The following is a 26,025-nucleotide window of genomic DNA, read 5'->3' on the forward strand; positions in this document are numbered from 1 at the left end:
CATGTTTAGTTTTTTAAAGAAGTGCCAAACTTTTCCAAAGTGTCTGTACCATTTTGCATTCCCAGCAGCCACAATTGAAAGTTCCTGCTGCTCCATATCCTCCTTGGCATTTGGACTTGTCCCTTGTGGTCATTCCAGTGTTGGTTTTAATGGCGTATGTCCTGAATTTTGACCTCGCTGCTAGGTGTATGGTAGTATCTTGTTTTAACTTGCATTTCCCTAATGACATATGATGTGGAGCATCTTTTCATGTGCTCATTTGCCACCATATACCTTCCTTGATGAGGTGTCTGTTAAGATCTTTTTGAATTAGTTGTTTTCTTATTGCTGAATTTTAAGAATTCTTTTCTATTTTGGGTAACAGACCTTATCAAATATGTCTGCTAAATATTTTCTTCTTGATTGCGGCTTGTCTTCTCATTTTCTTGACAGCAACTTTCAGAGAGAAGTTTTTCATTTTAAAGTCTAGCTTATAAGTTATTTCTTTCATGGATCATGCCTTTGGTATGGTATCTAAAAAGTCATTACTATTTTTTGCATTTTACATTTAGGTCTGTGATTCACTTTTAGTTAATTTTTGTGGAGGGTATAAGGTCTAGATTCTTTTTTCTTTCTTTCTTTTTTTTTTTTTTTTGCATGTAGAAGCCCCAACATCACTCCTGCAAAGGCTCTATTTACTTCATTTTATTACCTTTGTTATCTTCATCAAAGATCTGTTAACTATATTTATGTGGGTTCATTCACTTTATTTAAATATGGATGGTTTGTGATGACTGCAGAAATATTTGTATAGATGAAAAACACAAATCCTAGTAAGTATTAAAAAATGTAACTACACCTAGGTCATTTTTTTCATTTTCTTTTATTGGAAAGAAGTCCTCATTAAAAGGTAGCTTCAACTTCAGAAGCAAAGGTGAACTGTGCAAGGTGCATTCTGTACTTCTACTTCAGAGTAACTGTGAGCCCACATCTGTTGAATCATGTCCTAGAAAGGACATAAACATGTATAACAAGGTTCTCTGTAGATTCTGTGAGGGTGGGCCATTGTTGTGCCTTCCAGGTAGAGAAGCCTGGTACAATGACAACTGCCCTGCATGTGCTTTCAGGCCTAAGAGAGGATGTGTCATTGTATCCCAAATAGTGGGAATTTTTATGGTATTGTCAGTAGACATTTGTTGACATTTCTCTCTGCATTGCCTTTTGATACTGTTTTGTAGCATACAAACCGGTAGCCTCACAGATGTCCATAAGAACCTTTAATATTGAAGGGTATATTAAGACTCTCTTGTTTGTGAATGACAAAAGCTAACTCAGATTTGGCCTAAGTAGTTGACTCATGTAATTGCAAAGTCTAGGCATTACCTTCAGTCATGGCTGGATCCAGGTTTATATACATTTTTCTTCCCATTTCTCAGTTTTTCTTTCCTGTTTATTAGCTTTATTTTCAGTCTCTTTTCTCCCTTTTCATTTAGTGTTTCTTTGGTTCTGTTGCTGTATTGAGTTCACTGATTTTTTTTCTTCTGCAATGTCTAATCTTCCCCAATTTCATCTGATGTATTTTTTCACCTTAAATGCTATAATTTCCGTCTTTAGAATATCAGTTTGAGTGTTCTTTATGTATTTCACATCTTAATATGTTCAGTCTTTTAACCTCTTGAAGATATGGAATAGGTTTATAATAACTGTTCTAATGTTCTTGTCTACTAATTCTTTGTGTGTGTGTGTGTGTGTGTATTATCTATTTATTTATTAACATATAATGTATTATTTGTCCCAGGGGTACAGGTCTGTGAATCACCAGACTTACCGATTTCACAGCACTCACCATAGCACATACCCTCCCCAGTGTCCGTAACCCAGCCAACCTTTCCCTACCCCCCAACCCCCAGCAACCCTCAGTTTGTTTCATGAGATTAAGAGTCTCTTAGGGTTTTTCTCCCTCCTGATCCCATCTTGTTTCATTTTTTTCCCTTCCCGACCCCCACAGCCCCCTGCCCTGCCTCTCAAATTCCTCATATCAGAGAGATAATATGATAATTGTCTTTCTCTGATTGACTTATTTCACTTATTTCACTCAGCATAATACCCTCTAGTTCCATCCATGTCATTGCAAAGGGCAAGATTTTGTTCTTTTGATGGCAGAGTAGTATTCCATTGTGTGTGTGTGTGTATGCATATATGCATACATACACACACACACACATATATATATATATACACACCACATCTTTATCCATTCATCTGTTGATGGACATCTAGGTTCTTTCCATAGTTTGGCTATTGTGGACATTGCTGCTATAAACATTCAGGTGCACGTGCCCCTTCGGATCACTACATTTGTATCTTTAGTGTAAATACCCAGTAGTGTGATTGCTGGGTCGTAGGGTAGCTCTATTTTCAACTTTTTGAGGAACATCCATGCTGTTTTCCAGAATGGCTGCACCAGCTGGCATTCCCACCAACAGTATGGGAGGGTTCCCCTTTCTCTGCATCCTCGCCAACATCTGTCGTTTCCTGACTTGTTAATTTTAGCCATTCTGACTGGTGTGAGGTGGTATCTCATTTGGTTTTGATTTGTATTTCCCTGATGCTGAGTGATGTTGAGCACTTTTTCATGTGTCTGTTGGCCATCTGAATGTCTTTGCAGAAATGTCTGTTCATGTCTTCTGCCCATTTCTTGATTGGATTATTTGTTCTTTGGGTGTTGAATTTGATAAGTTCCTTACAGATTTTGGATACTAGCCCTTTATCTGGTATGTCATTTGTGAATATCTTCTCCCACTGTGTCAGTTGTCTTTTGGTTTTGTTGACTATTTCATTTGCTGTGCAAAAGCTTTTGATCTTGATGAAATCCCAATAGTTCATTTTTGCCCTTGCTTCCCTTGCCTTTGGTGATGTTTCTAGGAAGAAGTTGCTGTGGCTGAGGTCGAAGAGGTTGCTGCCTGTGTTCTCCTCAAGGATTTTGATGGATTCCTGTCTCACATTGAGGTCTTTCATCCATCTTGTGTGTGGTGTAAGGAAATGGTCCAGTTTCATTCTTCTGCATGTGGCTGTCCAGTTTTCCCAACACCATTTGTTGAAGAGACTGTCTTTTTTCCATTTTTTGTTGAAGATTAGTTGACCATAGAGTTGAGGGTCTATTTCTGGGCTCTCTATTCTGTTCCATTGATCTATATATGTGTTTTTGTGCTAGTACCATACTGTCTTGATAATGACAGCTTTGTAATAGAGCTTAAAGTCTGGATTGTGATGCCACCAACTTTGGCTTTCTTTTTCAACATTTCTCTGGCTATTCGGGGTCTTTTCTGGTTCCATATAAATTTCAGGATTATTTGTTCTATTTCTTGGGAAGAAATTGATGGTATCTTGATAGGGATTGTATTAAATGTGTAGACTGCTTTAGGTAGCATAGACATTTTCACAATATTTATTCTTCCAGTCCATGAGCGTGGAAAGTTTTTTCATTTCTTTGTGTCTTCCTCAATTTCTTTCATGAGTACTTTATGGTTTTCTGAGTACAGAGCCTTTGCCTCTTTGGTTAGGTTTATTCCTATGGTTTTGGGTACAGTTGTAAATAGGATTGACTCCTTAATTTCTCTTTCTTCTGTCTTGCTGTTGGTGTATAGAAATGCAACTGATTTCTGTGCATTGATTTTATATCCTGACACTTTACTGAATTCCTGAATGAGTTCTAGCAGTTTTGGAGTAGAGTCTCTTGGGTTTTCCACATAAAGTATCGTATTGGCAAAGAGTGAGAGTTTGCCTTCTTTGTTGATTCGGATGCCTTTAATTTCTTTTTGTTGTCTGATTGCTGAGGCTAGGACTTCTTGTACTATGTTGAATAGTAGTGGTGATAGTGGCCATCCCTGCCATGTTCCTGACCTTAGGGGAAAAGCTGTCTGTTTTTCCCCATTGAGAATGATATTTGATGTGGGTTTTTCATAGATGGCTTTGATGATATTGAGGTACGTACCCTCTATGCCTATACCATGAAGAGTTTTGATCAAGAAAGGATGCTGTACTTTGTCAAATGCTTTTTCAGCATCTATTGAGAGGATCATATGGTTCTTGTTCTTTCTTTTATTAATGTAGTGTATCACATTGATTGATTTGCAGATGTTGAACTAACCTTGCAGCCCAGGAATAAATTCCACTTGGTTGTGGTGAATAATCCTTTTAATGTACTGTTGGATCCTATTGGCTAATACTTTGGTGAGAATTTTCGCATCTGTGTTCATCAAGGATATTGGTCTCTAATTCTCCTTTTTGATGGGGCCTTTGTTTGGTTTTGGGATCAAGGTAATGCTGGCCTCATAAATGAGTTTAGAAGTTTTCCTTCCATTTCTTTTTTTTGAAGCACTTTCAGGAGAATAGGTATTAATTCTTCTTTAAATGCTTAATAGAATTCCCCTGGGAAGCCATCTGGTCCTGGGCTCTTGTTTGTTGGGAGATTTTTGATGACTGCTTCAGTCTCCTTACTTGTTACGGGTCTGTTCAGGTGTTCTGTTTCTTCCTGGTTCAGTTGTGGTAGTTTATATATCTCTAGGAATGCATCCATTTCTTCCTGATTGTCAAATTTTCTGGCATATATTTGCTCATAATATGTTCTTATAATTGTTTGTATTTCTTTGGTGTTGGTTGTGATCTCTCCTCTTTCATTCATGATTTTATTAATTTGGGTCCTTCCTCTTTTCTTTTTGATAAGTCTGGCCAGAGGTTTATCAGTCTTATTAATTCTTTCAAAGAAGTAGCTCCCAGTTTTGTTGATTGGTTTATGTTTCATTGATTTCTGCTCTGATCTTTATTATTTCTCTTCTTCTGCTGGGTTTAGGCTTTCTTTGTTGTTCTTTCTCCAGCTCCTTTAGGTGTAGGGTTAGGTTGTGTACTTGAGAATTTGTTTCTTGAGAAAGACTTGTATTGCTATATACTTTCCTCTCAGGACTGCCTTTCCTGTGTCCCAAAGATTTTGAACAGTTGTGTTTTCATTTTCATTTGTTTTCCTGAATTTTTTCAATTCTTCTTTAATTTCCTGGTTGACCCATTCATTCTTTAGTAGGATGCTCTTTAGCCTCTATGTATTTGAGTTCTTTCCAACTTTCCTCTTGTGATTGAGTTCTAGCTTCAGAGCATTGTGGTCTGAAAATATGCAGGGAATGATCCCAATCTTTTGGTACTGGTTGAGACCTGATTTTGACCCAGGATGTGATCTATTCTGGAGAATGTTCCATGTGCACTAGAAAAGAAAGTGTATTCTATTGCTTTGGGATGGAATGTTCTGAATATATCTGTTATGTCCATCTGGTCTGGTGTGTCATTTAAAGCCTTTATTTCCTTGTTGATCTTTTGCTTAGATGATCTGTCCATTTCAGTGGGGGGGGTGTTAAAATCCCCTAGTATTACTGTATTATTTTCAGTGTGTTTCTTTGATTTTATTAATTGGGTTATATAATTGGCCGCTCCCTTGTTAGGGACAGAGATATTTAAAATTGTTAGCTCTTCTTGTTGGACAAACACTTTAAGTAGGGTATAGTGTCCTTCCTCATCTCTTATTATAGTCTTTGGCTTAAAATCTGATATATCTGATATAAGGATTGCCACCCCATCTTTCTTTTGATGTCCGTTAGCATGGTAAGTTGTTTTCTAACCCCTCACTTTCAATCTAGAGGTGTCTTTGGGTCTAAAATGAGTTTCTTGTAGACAGCATATCAATGGGTCTTGTATTTTTATCCATCCTGATACCCCGTGTCTTTTGATTTGGGCATTTAGCCCATTTACATTCAGGATACCTATTGAGAGATAGGTATCCTATCTCTTAGTGCCGTTATAAGCACTAAGTGCCGTTAGTGCACTATCTCTTAGTGCCGTTGTATTGCCTGTAAGGGACTGTTACTGCATATTATCTCTATTCCTTTCTGGTCTGTTACTTTTAGGCTCTCTCTTTGCTTAGCGAACCAGGGCCAGGCTAAGTAATCTGCTTGGGTTTGCTCTGGGTAGCTTTGTTCCCTGAATGCTTTCTGTACAAATTTGGAGGATGGGAATGAGGATGGTGGCCTCACAGTCTCTGGTCCTGTAGGAGCCAAGAGCTCAGGGCCCCACTCCTTAGTGTGCCCTCAGAGAAAAGCAGTCCATCCCTCCTGTTTCCCTGGTCACCAGCTGCACTTGGAGCTCACCCAGCCTATGACTGTGTGTTTCTCTCTCAGGTGCATGGCACCGTTTGGCATCTCCAAACCCAGTAGATTCCTGCAACAGGCTCCCAAGCTGTTCCTCCCAGAGGAAGAATGAGGGGGTCTCTCCGGATCTGCCACTTGTGGGGTCCCTGCCCAAAGAGCAGTGGTTCGACTGTGCCTTGGATTGTGGTTTAAGGTAACCCTGAGCTGAGAGCCCACTCCTCGGCTCTGTCTCTATAGCTGGCTTCCCTGCTCCGATACCTGGCAACTCTGCCACACTCAGACACCCCTGGTCTTTCTGTGACCCTGTGGGTCCTCAGACCCGGAGGGCTTCACCCCCTCCTAAGCCTCTGGAGTGATATCCCTCAGTGGAGCAGACTTCTAAATGTTTTCATTTTGTGCTCCGCTTCTCTCTCACTTGCCGGGAGCCAGCCCCTCCCACTGTGGTCCATATTCCTGTTGATTGGGATTCACTTCTCCGCTCATCCTACCTTCTGGAAAGTGGTCGATTTTCTGTTCCTGGAATTGCTTCTCTTCTTCTCTTCTATCTCCTGTTGAGTTTGTAGGTGTTCAGAATGGTTTGATAACTACCTAGCTGAACTCCTGGGACCTAGTGATATTTCAGTCTCCTATTCCTCTGCCATCTTGCCAACCCCAGATATTCTTGATTTGTCATTGGATGAAATAGATGTATAACTTTTGCCTCTCTAATGGATAATTAAGTTGTGTGACTTCTTTAAAATCCTTCAAAAGCATTTCTTCATGTTGGAAATTATCAGAATCAGAGGGTTCTCTGCACAGTTTTTCCACATCCACAATAAGGTTTTTATACCCAATGGTGTGCAGAAGTCAAGCCTGAGAAGAGGCCCAACCTGGGTGGCTCAGTCATGAGGCGTCTGCCTTCGGCTCAGTTCATGATTCTCAGGTCCTGGAATTGAGCCCCACATTGGGGTTTCTCCCTCTCCCACTCCCCCTGCTTGCATTCCTTCTCTCGCTGTCTCTTTGAAAAATTCTCTAGCTGAGGAGTCTCTCCCTGACCCTTCTACAGAGAAGGCCTTGTCTACTAATTCTATCATCTGTGTCGTTTCTGAGTATTTTCAATTGGCTCATTTTTCTCTTCTTATAGATCATATTTTCCTTCTTTGCATGTTTAGTAATTTTTTATTAATACAAGACATTGTTACTGATATTTGTGTGTATCTATAAATATTTTTGAGCTTCCTTTATGGGATGCAGTAAAGTTACTTGGAAGCAGTGTAAGTCTTTGGAGCCTTATTTTAGGTTTTGATAGGTGGGACCGTAGTGGTATTTGGTCAAGGTGTATCTTTTTATTCACAACTGAATCCAAATGCTTCTGAACACTCTGCCCATTACTCCATGAATTATGATGTTTTCTGCTCTGGCTGGTAGAAGCAGGAATTATTCCCGGCCCTATGTGAGTGCTGACTCTTGTTTCCTTATTAGTCTTTCTAGTCGTTCTTCCCCTGGTTTGGGTTTCAGGTGGTTGTCCCACATGCATATACTGCTTAGTATTCACCTGAAGACTCAACTCGGGGGACTGTGTAAAGATCTCTGGACTTCTCTGTGGAGCAGTCTCTCTTGGTCCTCTGCCCTGTGAATGTGTGCTGCCTTGGCTCTCCTGGACTCCTGTCTCTGTCTTCTGAACTGAGACTGCCAGTGTCCCTGCCTGGGTTCCTTCTCCCTGTACCAGGGCTTAGAAATTCCATTCAGTAAGCTGGAGCAGTCATAGGGCTTGTGTTGTGTTTTTCAGGGGTCACTCTGTTTTGTTGCCTGATAATCACTCAGTGTCTTGCAAACCTTTGTTTCATGTGTTTTGTCCTTGTTTATTTGTTTAGGGCAAGAGTGTAAATCCAAATCCTTGTTAACTCTATGTTGGCCACTAGTGGTAATTGGAGTGTGGGCTCTCTTGGTTTCATTTTGAAAAAGATTTTTACCATGTAGTGGGAACCCCAAACTGATATCCTTAATAATTGTTCATTCTAGTGGCTATAGAACCTCTTTTAGTATCTATATAGTACACCTAATGGGTGCCTCACACTGATCCTGATTGAGCCATGTGCTCACCAGTGGATTGATCCTATGACCTGGAAAATGGTGCATATTTCAATTGGTCAGTCTCCTGGGTCATATGCTTCTCCCCATTCATTTTTGAGATGGAGCACTAGTCCCAGTTCTGCCATTGCTGTGTGGAGTAGGGACATAGTGGCACCAAAATGAGGAGATGCTAGGCAGATGAACAGTAGGGAATTTCTGTATATGTGAAAGAGAATGAAGTAATGTCAAAGAAAAGTAAAACTTTGTATTGTAATTGGGTTCAGAAAGCTCTCAGAGATACCTTTTAATTTGAGCATCATTCAAATAACCTGAGCAATGAGGTGTGAATAAATTCATTTTTCAACCAATTGACATTATACTAGGTTTTGTAGAGTTTAGAGAAAAGGACCCAGGAAAGGATAAGGAAGGTGGGAGGCTGGGGGGCCGGGGGATGGGGATGATAAAGAAAAATTGTTTTTGTTTTGTTTTTTTTTTTTTTCATAAATTTAGCAGGTATGGTTTATAATCCGTCATGTATCTTATGCTGTGATTTCTTTTTTAATGTAGTTACCTAAATTTTGAAGTTGAAGTAGTCCTGGGTGATAGGATGTTGGTCTTGTGGCATATCTGAGAGATCTATCTTCATATGCCTTTTGAGGAAAAGCAAAGTTTGAGAAAATGCAATCTGATTGAGATCTGAGTCTAAATCTTAGTCTGACTAAAACAATGCTTCGGAACTTGGATGGTGTGCAAGAGCAGGATTACATAGGTACCAAACCTGCATAAACAAAGGTCCCCAAGGTTGTTTCTGGCCTTTTTTTTAGTGAAAAGCTCATCTTTGCTAAAAGGGTTACTTATTTTTGATTTAGTAGTTTCTCTTAGAATGAGAATGTTCTTTGGAAAATCTGTAGGAAGGAGGAAAAAGCTCTGGACCTGGAGTCATAAGGTCAGGATTCTTTGGTTTGCCTCTAAATAAGTATGACATTAGGCCAGTTTCTAGCCTCTTTCATGGGTAAGTCAATTCACAAGTGGAGATACTGTGCCTACAATGGGAGTTTAGTTTGTGAGTAGCTAGAAAAGGAGTTTGAGTTAACTTCAGGTTTGGTAATATTAGCTTTCTAGGTTAGAATGTTCATCCTTGAGGTAGATTTCCCAAAAAGCATAAATGGGGCCAGCCAGGATGTGGTTCTGTAGCATCCAAAACAAAACAAAAGCCCTGATCATTGGAACTGAGTAAATCAGTGGTTTTCGGACCTTTTCTTAAAGCCAAGAACTACATTTAGAGGTAAAATAATTAAAAGCTGATTAAGAGCAAACTGAATGGAAGATCTAGCCTAGATGTACCCCTTATCTGACCATATCCTTCGGAGGGGTTGGAAAATGACTGTATTAGCTGATTGTTCCTTTCAGCTCTAAAATTTCTCTGATTTTCAAAGTGTAGGGAATATAATGACTTAGAGACTATTACTGCCTTAAAATATTTTGAAAAAATCAAGTTATTTATTTTTAATGAATTTTTTTGTACTTTATTTGGCATAAAATAATATATATCATTCTTTACTAGTAAAATATAATAAAGGTTGAATTATTTTCTTTGGGGTAGAAATCTCTTAAGCAAAAATACTGATCTCTAGTTAAAATTATTATAAATACTATTCATAAGTTCACGTTAGCTCATTTAGGTAATTTTATTTCCTCATAGGTATTAACATTTTTAAAAATTTTTCATTGATAGGATCCTAATCTAACATTTTAAGTAATCAGTTTGCAAGCAAAATATTTTTCCTTATCTATTTTCTTTAACTTAAGCATATTTTTGAGAAAAAAATTAAATTTATCTTTTGGAACAGGGTCATTATCGTTATTGTGCTGCTCTTTCTATGCTGGGGGAATATGACTGGGCCCTGCAAGCAAACATAAAAGCTCAAAAACTCTGTAAAAATGACCCTGAGGGAATCAAGGATCTAATTCAGCAGCATGTAAAGTTACAAAAACAAATAGAAGACCTGCAAGGTATTTCACCTAAGATTCTTTGGTTACAGTTGAATTCCCTTTAAAACTTTTGAAGGTGGGTTTCTTGGATTAATGGAGGACCATAAATCAACTCTCAGGTGATTTGTGCTTATTTTGTTATGTTATCTTGGTCCAGTCACTGAAGTTTTCCATTTCTGTCTGTGTTGAAGTATGTTAGTGTTATATTCCACTAGGTAATTATAAATGATTTGAATTTTTTATTTGAAATAACAAATTATTATTTATTCTTCTGTTGTAAAATCTGACGCCTTGAGATTTTAGGTAAAGTTAAGACTTTTGAAACAAAATTATTTAAAAATTTTTCCTCCGTTATGGTTATTTCTTAAAGAAAAAACCCTTCAGTAGAATTGTTTGACGTTTTTGCACCAGGTGTGTGGCTCATTCTATAGCATGCGGAACATTTTTGCATATATACATCTGTATGTGGGTATGTACACATATATCACAAATCAGGTGTGTGGGCTAGGAATTCTAGATTTTCATTCTCTTGTTTTCTCTCCTAAGTATTTTGCTTTCTCTAATGCCTGAAATTCCTTACTCTATACTTTCAGCGTACAGGTCTTTCCTGGTTTTCTTTTTGGGTATTTAGTGTCTTAGGAAGCTGAGCTGAGCTGTTACTATCCAACGTAACATGATTATAAGATTGTGAGCTCCTTGAAGACAGGTACCATCTCTGATTCAGATTTATGTACTCCTGCATCTAGTCAATGATCACATGTAATGGGATGTCAAATAAGGCTGTATAACATTTTGCTGACGCCATCCTAAAACTCAGAACACCTGAAAATATAAAATTATTAATGTTTATTTTTCAGTTCTATAAATTTGATGTTCTTACTGTCAGCTTAAGGGATATTTGAAAAGCTCTTCAAACTATGTGTTGCCAATCCACTGATTATTATGCATGTGTGTGATTGATTTTTATAGGTCGAACACCAACTAGAAATCCAATTAAAGCCTTTTATGAAAGCAGGTGAGTTAATACCAATCAGATCAGTAGCTGTTACTTGGGATGGCTTTGCCCTGTAGATTTAAGAATCACTGTATCTGATGCTTTGTGGCTAATAACAACCACAGTAAAGTTGGGGAGGGAAGAAAGAGGGGTTTGTGTCTCAGATCAGGTGACCTGTGAATTGTCAGATTTGTTTGGCCAACTGTTTTACTGAACCATTTGTATGTGTATTTATGGGAGCTCAGTAGCCTAAGCCTTGGGAAAAGGTGGGTGAAGTGTTAAGTGGATGTCACTGTGCTTGGGTGGGAGCAGTTTTTACATTGAGGGTCCTGGCAGAGAGCAGGGACACAGTCTGTACCTTTAACCCTTAGCCTCTGTCCTGGAAACATCTGTCACCAGCCTCCCAGTATCTTGTTAAGGACTTTCTGTTAGAAGTAGACAACAGACAGATTCGAATATACTCACAAGGAAACAAATAACAGCCAGGGTTCTACATTTATTACTTGGCACTAAAAATAGATATTTTTCCCACATACTTTAGATGCCTAAGATATTGAAGCTGTTAAATTTAAGACAGGGAGAATTACTTATTTTAATATTAGAAACCAGAATACATATTGAACTGTTCTTAATCTATTTTGAGTTTTTACTATGAAATTTAAAGCAATATTTGTGTATAAAGCCCAATCTCAGAGGTGGATCCTTTTTAAAAACAGTATTACCCTGCTTTCAAGGAAGAAAAGTGGTATTTGCTGGAACCTATTTTTTTGTAGGATAACTTTTTAAAGATTTTTTTTTTATTATTTATTTATGTATTTGACAGATAGAAAGCACAAGTAGGGAGAGAGGCAGGCAGAGAGAGAGAGAGAGGAAGAAGGAGGCTCCCTGCCAAGCAGAGAGCCCGATGCGGGGCTGGATCCCAGGACCCTGGGATCATGACCTGAGTGAAAGGCAGAGGCTTTAACCCACTGAGCCACCCAGGTGCCCCGTAGGATAACTTTTTAAAAATGCATGCTAATCAATAGAAGTAAAATTATTATTTCTCATATTCCCTCTCAGGGCCTACATACCCAGTTTATCAGCACCTGCATTTAGTACTTCACTTAACTTTGTGGAAACCGAAAAAGATTCCAGAAAATCTAACCACGAAATGGCAGACGGTGGTAATCAGAATGTAAAGGTAGGTTCAGTTAAAAGCTAAAATTAAAATGGTTTCAAGTATAAGTAGTCTCATGTTTTCACAGTAGTAGTCTGGTGAGAATGGAAATTAAGTATTTTGATGGTATGAATTCCTTTTTGCCTCTAATACGAAGAGAGAGTGTCTTTTCGTTTTAATATTCTAACTATCTCCTTCAACTATGAACAGAATATTTCAGTATGACAGTTTCTTTTGAAATCACATTTGTGTGTTTTCAAAATTTTTTTTTCTAAATTTCATTTTACTACTTGGATAGTTCTCTTAGTATGCTTTTCCCGCTTTACATGTCTCTCAGTCAAACAGCCACTTGGGAATGAGTGACAGTGGGGTCTAGTGGCCATGTCATCCCATTCCTTACAGTGCTTTCAATTTTTCTTCTCCTTCCTTTTCCCTTTTGCAATCTCTTAGCTACCTGGCACCACCTGAGCCTGCCCATCTGACTTGTGTTATTTTGGGCCTGGGAGGCACACCCTTCCCATCTCTGCCCAAGGCATTTCTGCAGCCTTTGTTGCTTTTCCCAGCAGTGGTCCCCAGTCTTGACTCCCTGCTGAACTCACCAGCACCCAGAACTCATGGTTTCTGAGGGCGCCTCTAAGCTTTTTAGCCTGGTTCTGTGATTGGTATCCCAAATGACCTGAATCTGAGTTTTCTTCTGAACAGTAGTGTGCTAAAAACTTGGCATTATCACCAAGTCCACGTTAATACTTCTTTCTAGGATTTGTGAGGGAAAAAGAAAATGGTGTTTTGGAGTCTGTGGCTAGTAGGCATTAAGAGAACTTTTCCAACTCACTGTGTAGTCCTTTTATTGTTAATAAAAATCTCAGAGGCTGTATTCAGTTAGAGGAGCATAAGGAAAGATGCGATAATATTTATTCAGTATACTTATTGAACAATAGACCTGTCAGGCATCATGCCAAGTGTTGGAAGTAGAATTATCATTAGAGAATTTGTCATATTAGAATCTCTTATCACTGGTTCTCATTTTGTTTGTTTATTCATTTAGGCCTAATTACCAGCTGGTTATTTTAGGCTCTTGGGTAAATTCTGTTCTATTCTTTTTTATTATTTAGTTATTGAATTCTTTATGGCTTTATTTTTTTGCAAATCTCACAAATTTTGTTTTCATGGGTAGGCGGTAGATGAAGCTTTGAAGGTAGATGATTGTGACTGTCATCCTGAATTTCTACCACCATCAGGTAAGATTTTTCCTTACATAAGTTGTTTGCTGAATTAATATAGCATTCCTAAAACTGCAGCCCCAACATTGCATGAGTCTTGGATACATTTGCTATTACTTTCCTTTTACTTCATAATGCTTCTGTGTTAAGAAAACACTGAATACTTATTTGAAATCAATGCTTAGTCTTTTCATATTATTTAATAAATTTAAATAAATTTAATATTTATTTATATATAATTTAAATATTTATATATAAAATTTATATATTTTATACATATAATTTAAATATATAAATATAAAATTTATATATAATATATAAGTTATATATAAAATAGATATAATATAAATAATATAAATTTTAAATAAATTTAAATAAATTTAATTTTTTAAATTTCTTTTCAGCGTAACAGTATTCATTGTTTTTGTACCACACCCAGTGCTCCATGCAATACATGCCCTCCCTAATACCCACCACCTTGTTCCCCCAACCTCTCACCTCCCGCCCCTTCAAGACCCTCAGGTTGTTTTTCAGAGTCCATAGTCTCTCATGGTTCACCTCCCCTTCCAATTTCCCTCAACTCCCTTCTCCTCTCCATCTCCCCATGTCCTCCATGTTATTTGTTACGCTCCACAAATAAGTGAAACCATATGATAATTGACTCTCTCTGCTTGACTTATTTCACTCAGCATAATCTCTTCCAGTCCCATCCATGTTGCTACAAAAGTTGGTTATTCATCCTTTCTGATGGAGGCATAATACTCCATCGTGTATATGGACCACATCTTCCTTATCCATTCATCCGTTGAAGGGCGTCTCGGTTCTTTCCACAGTTTGGCGACCATGGCCATTGCTGCTATAAACATTGGGGTACAGATGACCCTTCTTTTCACTACATCTGTATCTTTGGGGTAAATACCCAGTAATGCAATTGCAGGGTCATAGGGAAGCTCTATTTTTAAGTAAATGGAATAGAAGGGAAGGACAAAAACTCTTTGTCTGCTACCTAATTTCCATGAGGCCAGAGTTTTTCACCTTCAGTTTCATTAAGGAGTTGACTAAGGAGGCTATTTAGACAAATTTTTTTCTGTTTGTCCCCCTACTATAGGTACTGTTTATTTATGTTCTATATGTACATCTGTGCTTTATATATTAAAAATTTAGATTTTTTTTTCATCCCCTTAAACTAAATTTCACCCTTTTCAGGGTGGTTTTCAGAATGGATGCTTTAGGCCGATATTAGTTTAACTGGTACATGCTCAGTATATATGTTTATATGCTCAGTGTGTATGTTTATTTCTGCATCTAATAAACACACAGACACACACAGCAGGACTTCTTTTACTTGGCATCATTGGGAAGTAAGGGGTCCAGAGAAGTGAACATTCATCTTCCATTTATTTCTCAATCTTCCTTTTTTTTTTTTTTTTTTTAAGATTTTATTTATTTATTTGACAGAAGGAAAGAGATCACAAGTAGGTGGAGAGGCAGGCAGAGAGAGAGGGGGAAGCAGGTGCCCCGCTGAGCAGAGAACCCCATGTGGGGCTGGATCCCAGGACCCTGAGATCATGACCTGAGCCGAAGGCAGAGGCTTAACCCACTGAGCCACCCAGGCGCCCCTCTTAATCTCCCTTTACATGACCAGATTTTGTTGAAAATCATTCTGAAGCAGATTATATGCTTCCCTGCCTTTTAAAACAGTTTAAGAAAAATACAGATTTTCTTGTTGACTCAACATTGCTGTTAGATGCAAATTTTTTGTGTGAAGCTTTCAGAGGTTATTGGGGTGAGATTGCTGACCTGATTAGTGATCTTGTTAGTGATCTCTTTTCCTTTTTCTTGTTTGCTGGCTGGTTTGTTTTCAGTGTTTCTACTTCTGGCAGCCATTTCTGTCTTTTCCTTCCTGCAGTTCTGTCTCTTCTCAGGCTTCAGTGCCACATACCCAGCTGTTTACCACTGGCCCTTCCCGTTTGTTTAGCACATTAGAAAATTACAAAGAGGGAGACTCAGGTGATTGTCTTATCTGATGTAAGTCTAATAGCACATGAAAAATCCTTGAGGATAAAACTTTTCTTTTGGAAAAATCTTTTAAATTTATTGATATTTCTTGGACTGTTATTATCAGATAGCACATTTCAGTAAATGTTTTAAATAGCACCTACACTTCATCTGGATTTAGTCAAAGAAATTGAGGTCCCAGGGTTAGGGCTGTGTAGTTTTGCCTGAAATCAGAAGGAATCAAATTAGAACTCTCCTGCCTTTCTGGAGGCCTCTTTTGTGTTCTGAGGCCATCCAAACCCGTTTGGCTCTGATCCCCTTCTTAATACATAGGTTCTGACTGCCTCTGCTATCTCTTCCCAAAACTTCCATCAAAAAAACCCTGTCCCTATTGCTGTGCTTTCTTCTACATAACTTTGGGCATGGCCCCTCCCCCACTCCAAAGTATGCAGTGGTCCCTGCTCTTGCCAGTGGGATAAAGGCTGGGCTCACAGAGCTGGAGTATCAGAAGCAAAGGACCCATGAGCACTCACTCCAGCTGGCCTTCACTGCCCCTTTCTAACTTTCTTTTCTTACCCAGCTTACCACATCACACAGGCTTAGTACTTAATGTTTCTTAAAGTGAATGTCATTCTTGGGTTTGTCCCATCCCATCTAAATCCTACTTGTTTGTTTCTCTCTCTCTCTCTCTCTCTCTCAAGACTTTTATTTATTTGAGAGAGAGCGAGTATGAGTGGAAGAAGGGGCAGAGGGAAAGGGACAAGCAAACCCCTCGCTGAGCACAGAGCCCACCATGGGGCTCCATCCCAGAACCCCAGAATTATGACGACCTGAGCCAAAAATCAGATGCTTAACTGACTGAACCACACAGGTGCCCCAAATCCTACTTGTTCCTTAAAGCTAAATACAAATGCTATATCCCCACTAAGGTTTTTCCTGGCCACTGGACATTAAGTGATGTCCACCTCTTTAAGTTGTAAGAGCAGTTAATATGGAATTCATACGTCAGTAATAATGTGTTGTCTTCTCGTCTTCCTAAAGGTGATTGTTGCGTAATTACTGGTGACTGCCTTTTCTTCCCATCTGATTATAAAAATCTGAGGACAGGAACTATGGCCTGTATCTTTCTATATCTACTTTAGGCCTAAGTAGTATCACTGTGATTAATGTTCACAATACTTTCATAGCATACATAGACAAACATCATTGTGTCTGGTTTTTCACCTGTTTGTCAGAAGATATTGCTTCCTTTGCTGCTTATTCCAATGTACATATTTTTAATTAATTTACTTTCAGGCTTGTTGATTTTTATGAACAGTTTTCAGGAACAAATACTTTGTATTCACAGGTCAGCCTCCAAAATATAAAGGAAAACAAAAATCTCGAAACAATGAATTGGAGAAGTTCAGGTATGTTTTTTATCTGTGTGATTTTTTTCCCCCTTTCAGATATCAAAGGCATACCTTTAGGAGAGTGTTGTTTTGGCTAAAGGATTATTAATCCTGAGTGTTAGTAAATGTCTCAAAAGCATGGAATATGAGATATAGCAGTGCTAATTCTTAAAAATCCCAAGATAAATTCTTATACAAAGAAAAAATATTCCGAGAAGTATAAAGTGAGAGTTACATCTTCTCCTTGCTCACCTTATTTCACCTTTCCCACAGTTGCTTCTCTGGTGGCTTCCTTTAGGGACTCTGTGTTAATGAGTTCTTGGCCACCTGGAAGCAGGCATGGGTATGTGTATATTTAGGGGCCCTTCTGGGTAGTTCTCATTAAAGGAACATGTTCACTAATGAAGCAACCACTTATAAAGTTAGTTCTAACAAACACCTGCCCCCACCAAAATTAACAGTAGGACCTCTTGCCACCCATCTTTATAATTAACCCCTCCATTGCCTACTAGCTATATATTGATTGCAGAGTGAAACTGTAAATCTTAGTTAATATAGAAGTTCATGAGGTCAAGGAAAGTGATGCCGGAAACCCTGCAAAACCATTTCTGCCACAGTTAGATCAGCGATCAGCTTTCTTTTCTTCTTTCTCCTGGCTAGGTGCTTCAGGGAGAAGGATTTTAATATCAAAGCACTAAGAGAAATTAGTAAAGCTCCATCTTCAGAAAATGACTGTTTTTTGATGTTGTTACAAAAGTTTAAATATAAAGCAAGGGCTTAGATACTATGTTGTTCTTTTACTCTGTAGAAAAATCCCGAGTCTTCCTTCCCCTGTTAAACCTCAAAATAAACCAAAAACATATAGTGTTATTCTTTGAATGCTTAGTTATAATTTTAAACTGTTCTGCTAAAGAAAAATTTATTTTCCGATGTTTTGTTTTTGTTTTCAAATTGAGGTCTTCTTCTTTGATTATGTCTACTTCATGGAGGTCAACATCCTTCATTTTCATGGCTACAGGATAATTCATAGTATAGATGTGTATTTGAAGAAGAAATTTCTAGAGTGGAATTGCTCTGTCAAAGAGGATGTGTGGTTTTAACTTTGCTAGATACTGTCACATTGTCCTCCCAGAACGTGAGCACTTTTCACACCCTTACTGAGCTGTGGGGGAGTGTGTTGTCATAAAAAACGTGTATGTATATTTGGTCTCTGTTCTCACTTCTTGTCATAGAGCACTTAAAATCCTTGGAATTCTCAGAGTGCTAAGAGTATCTTTTGTTCTTCAAAATGAGGTTCTTTCTACCTTACTTATACTAATGAGGTGACTCAAGTCTGGTCCCCTACCTATAAGGACTGGGGTGGTTGGTCACCAGAAAGACTAAATGTGTGATTGGAGGGTTGGAACTCTCAACCCCACCCCCGATCTCCAAGAAGGGGAAGGAGGCTGGAAGTTGAGTTTGGTCACCAATGACTAGTAATGATTATTCATGCTTATCACATAAGCATGAAACCTTGATAGAAGAAACCTCTAAACTATGGGATCAGGGGAGCTTCTTGGTTGCTGAGTACATGGAGATGCTGGGAAGGTGGGGCACTCTGGGGCAGCATGAACGCTTTGCAGCATTCCCCTCCTTCATGCCTTCCTGTGCTTCTCTTCCATTGGGCTGTTGTGAATTATATCCTTTATAATAAGCTAGTGATAATAAGTAGAGCACTTTCCTGAGTTTGGTGAGTCATTCTAAGGAGTTGTTGAACCTGAGGGAGGGTCACAGGAACCTCTGAGTTTGTCATCCACCAGGCAGTAGTGTAGGTAGCCTGAGCACCTCATTGTGGCCGACAGTAGGGGTAAGGGCATTTTGCCTGAAGTGGGGTCAGCCTTGTGGGACTGGGGCTTTGAACTGTAGGGCCTATGTTAGCTCCAGAGTTGGTGTCAAAATGGAATTGACTTGTTGGACACTGGGTATTGGAGAATTGATGTGGAGAATAGCAACTATTTGATGTCAGAAAACACCACCTAGCATACCTGAACCTTCCTTACCCTCACCAGCATTGGAAGTCAGACTTTCTGAAACAGTTGTATCTTACTAGATTTTCATGAGGTGGCGCATCTTTGCGATGTTTACTGGGCACATTTCTTGTTTCAAGGCTATGTTGTTGTGAGTACATTTATAATAACTTTTGATGATCAGCATAAACCCCCCCATTTTCTTTTTCTTTTTTTTAAGTTCATCCATACCATCTTTTTTTTTATACCATCTTTATAATAAATTCATTTGGCCCCCCTCCACCTCTAATTTTATAGGGATTTTTATTGAGATTTCATTGTATTTAGAGAGTGATTTGGGGGAGAATCAGCTTCTTGGTAATATTTCAGTGTAGGCACTAGTGACTCTCCATTTATTCAGTGTTTAAAATGACCTTCACATGGAGATTAAAAGTGCAGCATAGAGAATATAGTTAACAATATTGTAATTGTAATAATGTTGCATGGTGACAGGGGGTGACTGCACGTCCTGTGGTGAGCTTTGTGTGATGTGTAGCATTGTGGAGTCGCTGTGCTGTATGCCTAAAACTAATGTAACATTTTATGTCAACTATACTACAGTTTTTAAAAAATGGCCTTCAGTAAATATATTCTTTATATAAGCTAGACTGTTTTATTTTAAAATAACTCAACACTTTTCTCTATTAGTTCTAGCTCACAGGGTAGTTTACCAGTAGATTTGAAGAACATCTTGGAAAAACAGTTTTCTAAATCTTCCAGAGCTGCGCACCAGGTAAAGAAAAAGGCTTATTTCTAATGAAAAAGCAAAGTCTTTGAACAAAACATTTTTCTTATAAATTAAGTCTTACCATGTACATCTCTAAGATTTATTTTTTATAATTTAAGTTATGGACATACGATTTTATATATAACTGCTAATAAACCAAACTATCACTAATTTAGGTATTAACTTGATAATCCCTTTTTTTAACTTGATAATCACTTTAACCAGAAATTTAACTAATGCTTGATACTGCAGAATTGTTTGCTTCCCAGGGATTCAAAGATGAAGGAATTCTTTGCTTTCCAGTTTTAACTTTTTTTTTTTTTAAAGATTTTATTTATTTATTTGACAGACAGAGATCACAAGTAGGCAGAGAGGCAGGCAGAGAGAAAGGGGGAAGCAGGCTCCCCGCTGAGCAGGGAGCCCGATGCGGGGCTCGATCCCAGGACCCTGGGACCACGACCTGAGCCAAAGGCAGAGGCTTAACCCACTGAGCCACCCAGGCGTCCCCCAGTTTTAACTTTTAAGATTAATACTTTAAGGGGCACCTGGCTGGCTCACTTGGTAGAGCATGTGACTCTTGATCTCTGGGTTATGAGTTCAAGACTCATGTTGGGTGTACAGCTTACTTAAAAATAAAAACTTAAAAAAATAGATAAGTTTTAAGAAGATTTAAGTTATTCTAAAAGGTTCAAGCACTTGCAGTTTTATTACCTTAAAGCTGTTAAAGAGCAAACTTTTTGTTCTTTGAATGATTTAACAGTAATCAGATAACTTTGTATAAAAATAGTAATCAGATAACTTTGTATAAAATTCTCTCTGTGGTATTTAGGAAGAAATTAAAAAGTATACATTAAGGGGGAAAAGATGAATAGGCAGAGCACAGAGGACTTTTAGGACAGTGAAAATTCTCTGTATAATTTTATAATGGTAGATAGATGTCCTTGTACATTGATCTAAACCAGTAGAATGTACAGCACCAAGAGTATATCTGATATTAAACCATAGACTTTGCGTGATTAGGGTGTATCCATGTAGTTCATCTTTGGTAAGAAATATACTGTTCTGGGGAAAAGAAGATGTGTGCTTGTACACACACACACACACACGTGCACGCACACACACAGTGGAGTATTACTCAGCCATAAAAAAGAATAAACTGTTGCCATTCTTAACAACATGGATGGACCTAGGGAGTATTTCGCTAAGTGAAAGAAGTTAGAGAAAGACAAATACCATGTGATTTCACTTATATGTGGACTCTGAAAAACAAAGCAAATGAACAAACACAAAAACAGCTAGTCTTATAAATACAGAGAACACACTGGTGGTTGCCAGTGTGGAGGGAGAGGGAGAGAATCAAAGGGGAACGGGTGAAATACATGAAGGGAATGGAGAAGTTCAAACTCAGTTAGGAAATAAATAACCGCGGGGTGAAAAGTGCAGCATAGAGAATATAGTCAATAATATTGTAATGACTCCGGCTGATGGCAGATGGTAACTGCGCTTACTGTGGTGAACACTGCATAATGTTTAGCATTGTTGAATCACTATATTGTATACCTGAAATTAGTGTAACATTGTATGTTAGCTATACCTCAATAAAAAATGTAAATATGTAGAATATACCATTCTGACGAGTAACATCAATAGTGGAGTATACATGGGAGGAGGCAAAGGGTATGTGGAAATTTCTGTACCTCCATCTCAATTTTGTTGTAAACCTAAAACTAAGAGAAAAATGCAAGGGATACAGCTAAAGGATTACTTTGAAGGAAATTGATCAAGCTAAATGTATGTATTAAAAGAACAAAAACTTTTAAATTAACGAAATATTTATCCCAGGAGCTAGAAAAAAAGAAAACCAGGAAATAAACCCAAAGAAAGTAGAAGGAAGGAAATAATGAAGTTCAAAGTAGAAAATAATGAACTGGAAACAAACTTGTAAGGAAGAATCCACAGAGCTAATAGTTGATTCTTTGCCAGTATTAATAAAATTTACACACTGGTGTGGCAACTGATTAAGAAAGAAAGAAAAGAAAACATCATAAAACAGTTTCAAGAATGAACGAGGAAGGATGCATTACTATAGATCCTTGAGTATTACAAATGCATCAAAATACTATTATGAACAATATCATACCAAGAAATTTGAAAAAAATATATATGGATGAAATGGACAAATACCTAAAAAAATCCAACTTACAAAAACTGGTTCAAGAAGAACTCAAAACCTTGATGAAATCCAGAATTTACAGGACCATCGCTGGTCACTGTTCTAGTCATTGAACACTTGTAGACTATGTAGTAGTAAGTGAAAGGTTGTCTTTTGTGGGTGAACATGATTCATAGGAGTCTGCTTTGATGATTAATCCTTTATGTAAACAGTTTTATTCCTTCTAAAATAGAATGTTGTATTTAAATTTCACTCCAAAAAATTTCTGTTAGCATATGGAATACAGTACTTGTTTTAATATGGGGGTCATTTTAAAATTCCGTTAACTGTTTTAGGTATATATGACAATTATCTTACAGAGGACTGTAGGAATGAAGCATGTTTCAAGCAGTTTATGAAAACAGATTTCTAATCAGTTGCATAAAAACATCTTTAGAATTTCTGACATTTGCAGATTTAAAAATTATGCCTTTTTACATTGATTTTATGGACTCTCAAAACTGTGAAGGACTTAAATAGAAAAGACAACCTGGGAAGATCAGAGGTGATTTAGTAAGTATGGTAGTCATTTTTGAGCCTTCCCTTGTTCATGTAACACACTTTTGGTTAGGCACTGAGACCCAGCCTACTCTGATGGAGCTTTTAGTACTCCATGATAGTTTTTTGTATTGTACTCAGAAAAATAATTTTTTTTAAAGATTTTATTTTATTTATTTGACAGAGAGAGATCACAAGTAGGCAGAGAGGCAGGCAGAGAGAGAGGAGGAAGCAGGCTCCCTGCAGAGCAGAGAGCCCGACGCGGGGCTCGATCTCAGGACCCTGAGATCATGACCTGAGCGAAGGCAGCGGCTTAACCCACTGAGCCACCCAGGCGCCCCTGGAAAAATATTTTTTTTTAAGATTTATTTTTATTTATTTTAGAGAGCACGCCTATGCCTTCGAGTGTGGGGAGGGACAGAGGAAGAGGGAGAGAGAGTCCCAAGGAGACTCCATGCTGAGCACAGGGCCCGACATGGGGCTCAGTCTCGTGACCCATGAGATCACAACCTGAGTGGAAGCCAGGAGTTGGATGCCCAGATGACTGAGCCACCCAGGCGTCCCTGCGAGAAATAATTTTTGATGAAAACAGGAGGTTATAGGTCTCTCTTTTCTAGAATGTGAAAGATTAAAATGGAATCAGTTCATTTAAGGATAGCACATCATCATCTATAACTTTCAAAATTCATGTCTTAACATAAATACAGGTATTCTTGAGCTTTATAATACTCTAAGAAATTCCAAGTATATGTGAGAGCTGCTCTTTTCTGTGTGTATTCTTGGGGAAAGTTCTTCTGAATTTTGAGTCACTGGAGGAAAACTAGTAGGCAGCTTTTGTTAATTGTGACCGAACTGCTCTTCCATTTGTGCTTTGTGCAACGGCGCCTCCTTTTGGATCTTTACTGTTAGCAACAGTGAGGACTATCACATGCATATTTGCATTTCCTGCTTTCCTGAGTGGTGTACACATGTAAGTCAAGGAGTGAGGAAGTCTAGGCTTAATGTGTAGTCTGTCTAGTTTTTATGGAATTTTGCGACTGATAGGTATTGCCATGTAACTAAAACTTGACTTCAGGTTGTAATGCATGTCACATATATACCCAGAGATAAAGTTTTTTTCTCACGTAGCACTTTCATTTTTGTTTTTTATTTCTTATGCTCTTCTCTTTACATTTAACCTATTTTTCCTGATAATTTTATTGAGTTCTATTCAAGTACATGTTGGGCAGAAGTAGGACCAAGGATTGAAATGTCCTTTCTTGCTGAGAATTAAGGTTTATTCCAGAGCACGAGGGTAGGTGTTAAAATCTGATGTGATCAGTAAATTGCTTGTTCTTATTTGTCTAATTCTCGTCAGCCAAACAGTTATTTAAATGGTGGCTGGTATTCTCTGTGCTGTTTGTGCTATTAGAACTTCTGAATGCTGTCTTTTCCATCTGGAAAAGTGAGCAAGTCATAGAACCATGCAGCGTAAAATGAACTACCCTTTCTTGCCATGAGTAGCAGCAGTAGAAATGTTGGAAATAAAATGGTGAAGCAGGACCTTTCAGTTTTCACTGGAAAAGTGCCATGTAGAGAGGGGAGTATAACACATGAAGGGCAGCTTTGGGTATTTACTTACATATTTTACGATCAGTTATAAAATGTAACCGCCCTGTGATGAACTTTGCATCTTGAGTTTTTGGCTAAACACACATAGCTCGCTCTGGATTACCTAATAGAATTTTTTTTTTTTTTTTTGCAGGATTTTGCTAATATAATGAAAATGCTGAGAAGCTTAATCCAGGATGGTTACACGGCGTTGTTGGAGCAGCGCTGCCGCAGTGCTGCACAGGCCTTCACGGAGTTGCTCAACGGTTTAGATCCTCAAAAAATAAAGGTAAAATTGCAGTCTTTCACTTTCTCAATGTAGGTGCATTTCAGGTGAATGCAGAAGAGAACCATGGCTTTAACTTCATTATATTAATGTACCTTAGACCTACCTGAGATTAGCGGAATTTGCTCCAGGTGGTGAGAAGCAGCTAACACTGATTCAGTCTTTGTGGTTGCACTCAATATGCGACCCAGGGTTAGACTCTCTCCTTGCTCTCTACTTGGTGTTCATTAGAACATTTGACAGCTTCTACAGAAGTACTGGATCAAGGTTTTGGACTTGCTTTAATCACATCTTTTCATTTAGAAAGAATTAGCTAGGTGAATAGTCCATGCAGGATTGTAAGCAAACGTCTTAATCTGTCGTAGTACCCGCTTACGTGCAAAAGAACATGGTAACTCAGTTATTCTAGTTTGCTCTCAACCACTCCTTCAAGGAACTCTGAGACAGTGGTTCTGTGTTTTAAATACTTGATTTTAGTATAACTGCATATCTTTATAAGATATATTTTCTAATTTTGTTTGGCCTTTGTCCTGGTTATAGTGATTAGAGAGATTTCATTACACTTTTTGTTTTTCTGTTGTGGCTAACAGGTTGGTTTGATGCAGGTTGGGCAAAATTATGTTCAGATTTTTAACTGGAGCATTTTTATTGACAGCAATTGAACCTGGCCATGATTAACTATGTCTTAGTAGTCTACGGACTTGCTATTTCTCTCCTTGGAATAGGACAACCTGAGGTAAGATTTGTAACAGATATAATAAACAGTTAAAATATGCCATTAATTTTAGAAGATAATGTAAAAAATAGTTTTGCCTCTTTGGCTTATTTCTTTCTGATAATTTCTTCTGAAACCTGTTTAATTTGTGTTGTTTTTATTGAAGAAAAAATATGATCCAATTAGAAAAAAGCTATACCAGACAACCAGTAGGAGTTTTTTTACTTGTATAAAAAGTAAATCTGTATCATCACAGATTTAAGAGAACACACTGAGTGAGAGATAAATTGGAGACCATAACAAACTTTGTGAATAACCACTTACATACAATTTGGAAAACATATGGGAAAAAAGCATATGTTGTCTATAACTATCTCTGCCTCTTGTAAAGGTGAAAAAAAACATGAGCTAGCCTAGTTTAAGATAATGGTTACATTTAGTGATGGAAGGAAGGAATGAGCCTGGGGAAATTAAGTAAGGAGTGTTCAACTTTGTGTGACGATCTCTTAGTTCTGGGTGGTAGTATTTGGGTATTTTATCTTCTGGAGTGCAGCCTTCCCAGAACCATGTACAATCAGTGAATAGGTGTGAGCACACTCATGGTCCTTCAGTGCTCTCCTGGACGGTGTGCTTATCTGCACTGCACAGCATTATACAGTTGACCGTTGAACAGCACTGGTTTGAACTGCATGGGTTTACTTATAAATGGATTAAAAAAAAATACATAGTAGAGTACTGTGAATGTATTTTCTCTTTCTTATGATTTTCTTTTCCTTTATTAAAATGTTACAGTATATAATACACATATAAATTTGTGTTAATCTGCTCTTTATATTGTTGATAAGGCTTCTATTGAGTAGGCTATTGGTAAAATTTGGGGGGAATCAAAAGTTATACCTGTATTTTCCATTGCATGAGGCACCCCTACTCCCTGCTTTGTTCCACTGTCAGCTATAACTCGCTTTCTGTGGTTTTTAGT

At 38.0% G+C, this 26,025-nt stretch overlaps 1 protein-coding gene across 1 annotated transcript in view; it reads left to right on the top strand.

The window, feature by feature from the left end:
- Positions 1–26,025, top strand: part of TTC3 (tetratricopeptide repeat domain 3) — a 134,627-nt gene that overhangs the window by 37,911 nt on the left and 70,691 nt on the right. Inside the window, exons 12-19 of the mRNA XM_046001346.1 lie at positions 10,073–10,235; positions 11,184–11,229; positions 12,268–12,388; positions 13,539–13,602; positions 16,931–16,991; positions 19,667–19,751; positions 24,200–24,334; positions 24,987–25,067. Of these exons, the coding sequence (XP_045857302.1) occupies positions 10,073–10,235; positions 11,184–11,229; positions 12,268–12,388; positions 13,539–13,602; positions 16,931–16,991; positions 19,667–19,751; positions 24,200–24,334; positions 24,987–25,067 (756 nt within the window). The remainder of the gene's footprint in view (positions 1–10,072; positions 10,236–11,183; positions 11,230–12,267; positions 12,389–13,538; positions 13,603–16,930; positions 16,992–19,666; positions 19,752–24,199; positions 24,335–24,986; positions 25,068–26,025) is intronic.

Source organism: Meles meles, chromosome 4 (assembly GCF_922984935.1).
Source record: "Meles meles chromosome 4, mMelMel3.1 paternal haplotype, whole genome shotgun sequence".
Taxonomy (NCBI): Eukaryota; Metazoa; Chordata; class Mammalia; order Carnivora; family Mustelidae; genus Meles; species Meles meles.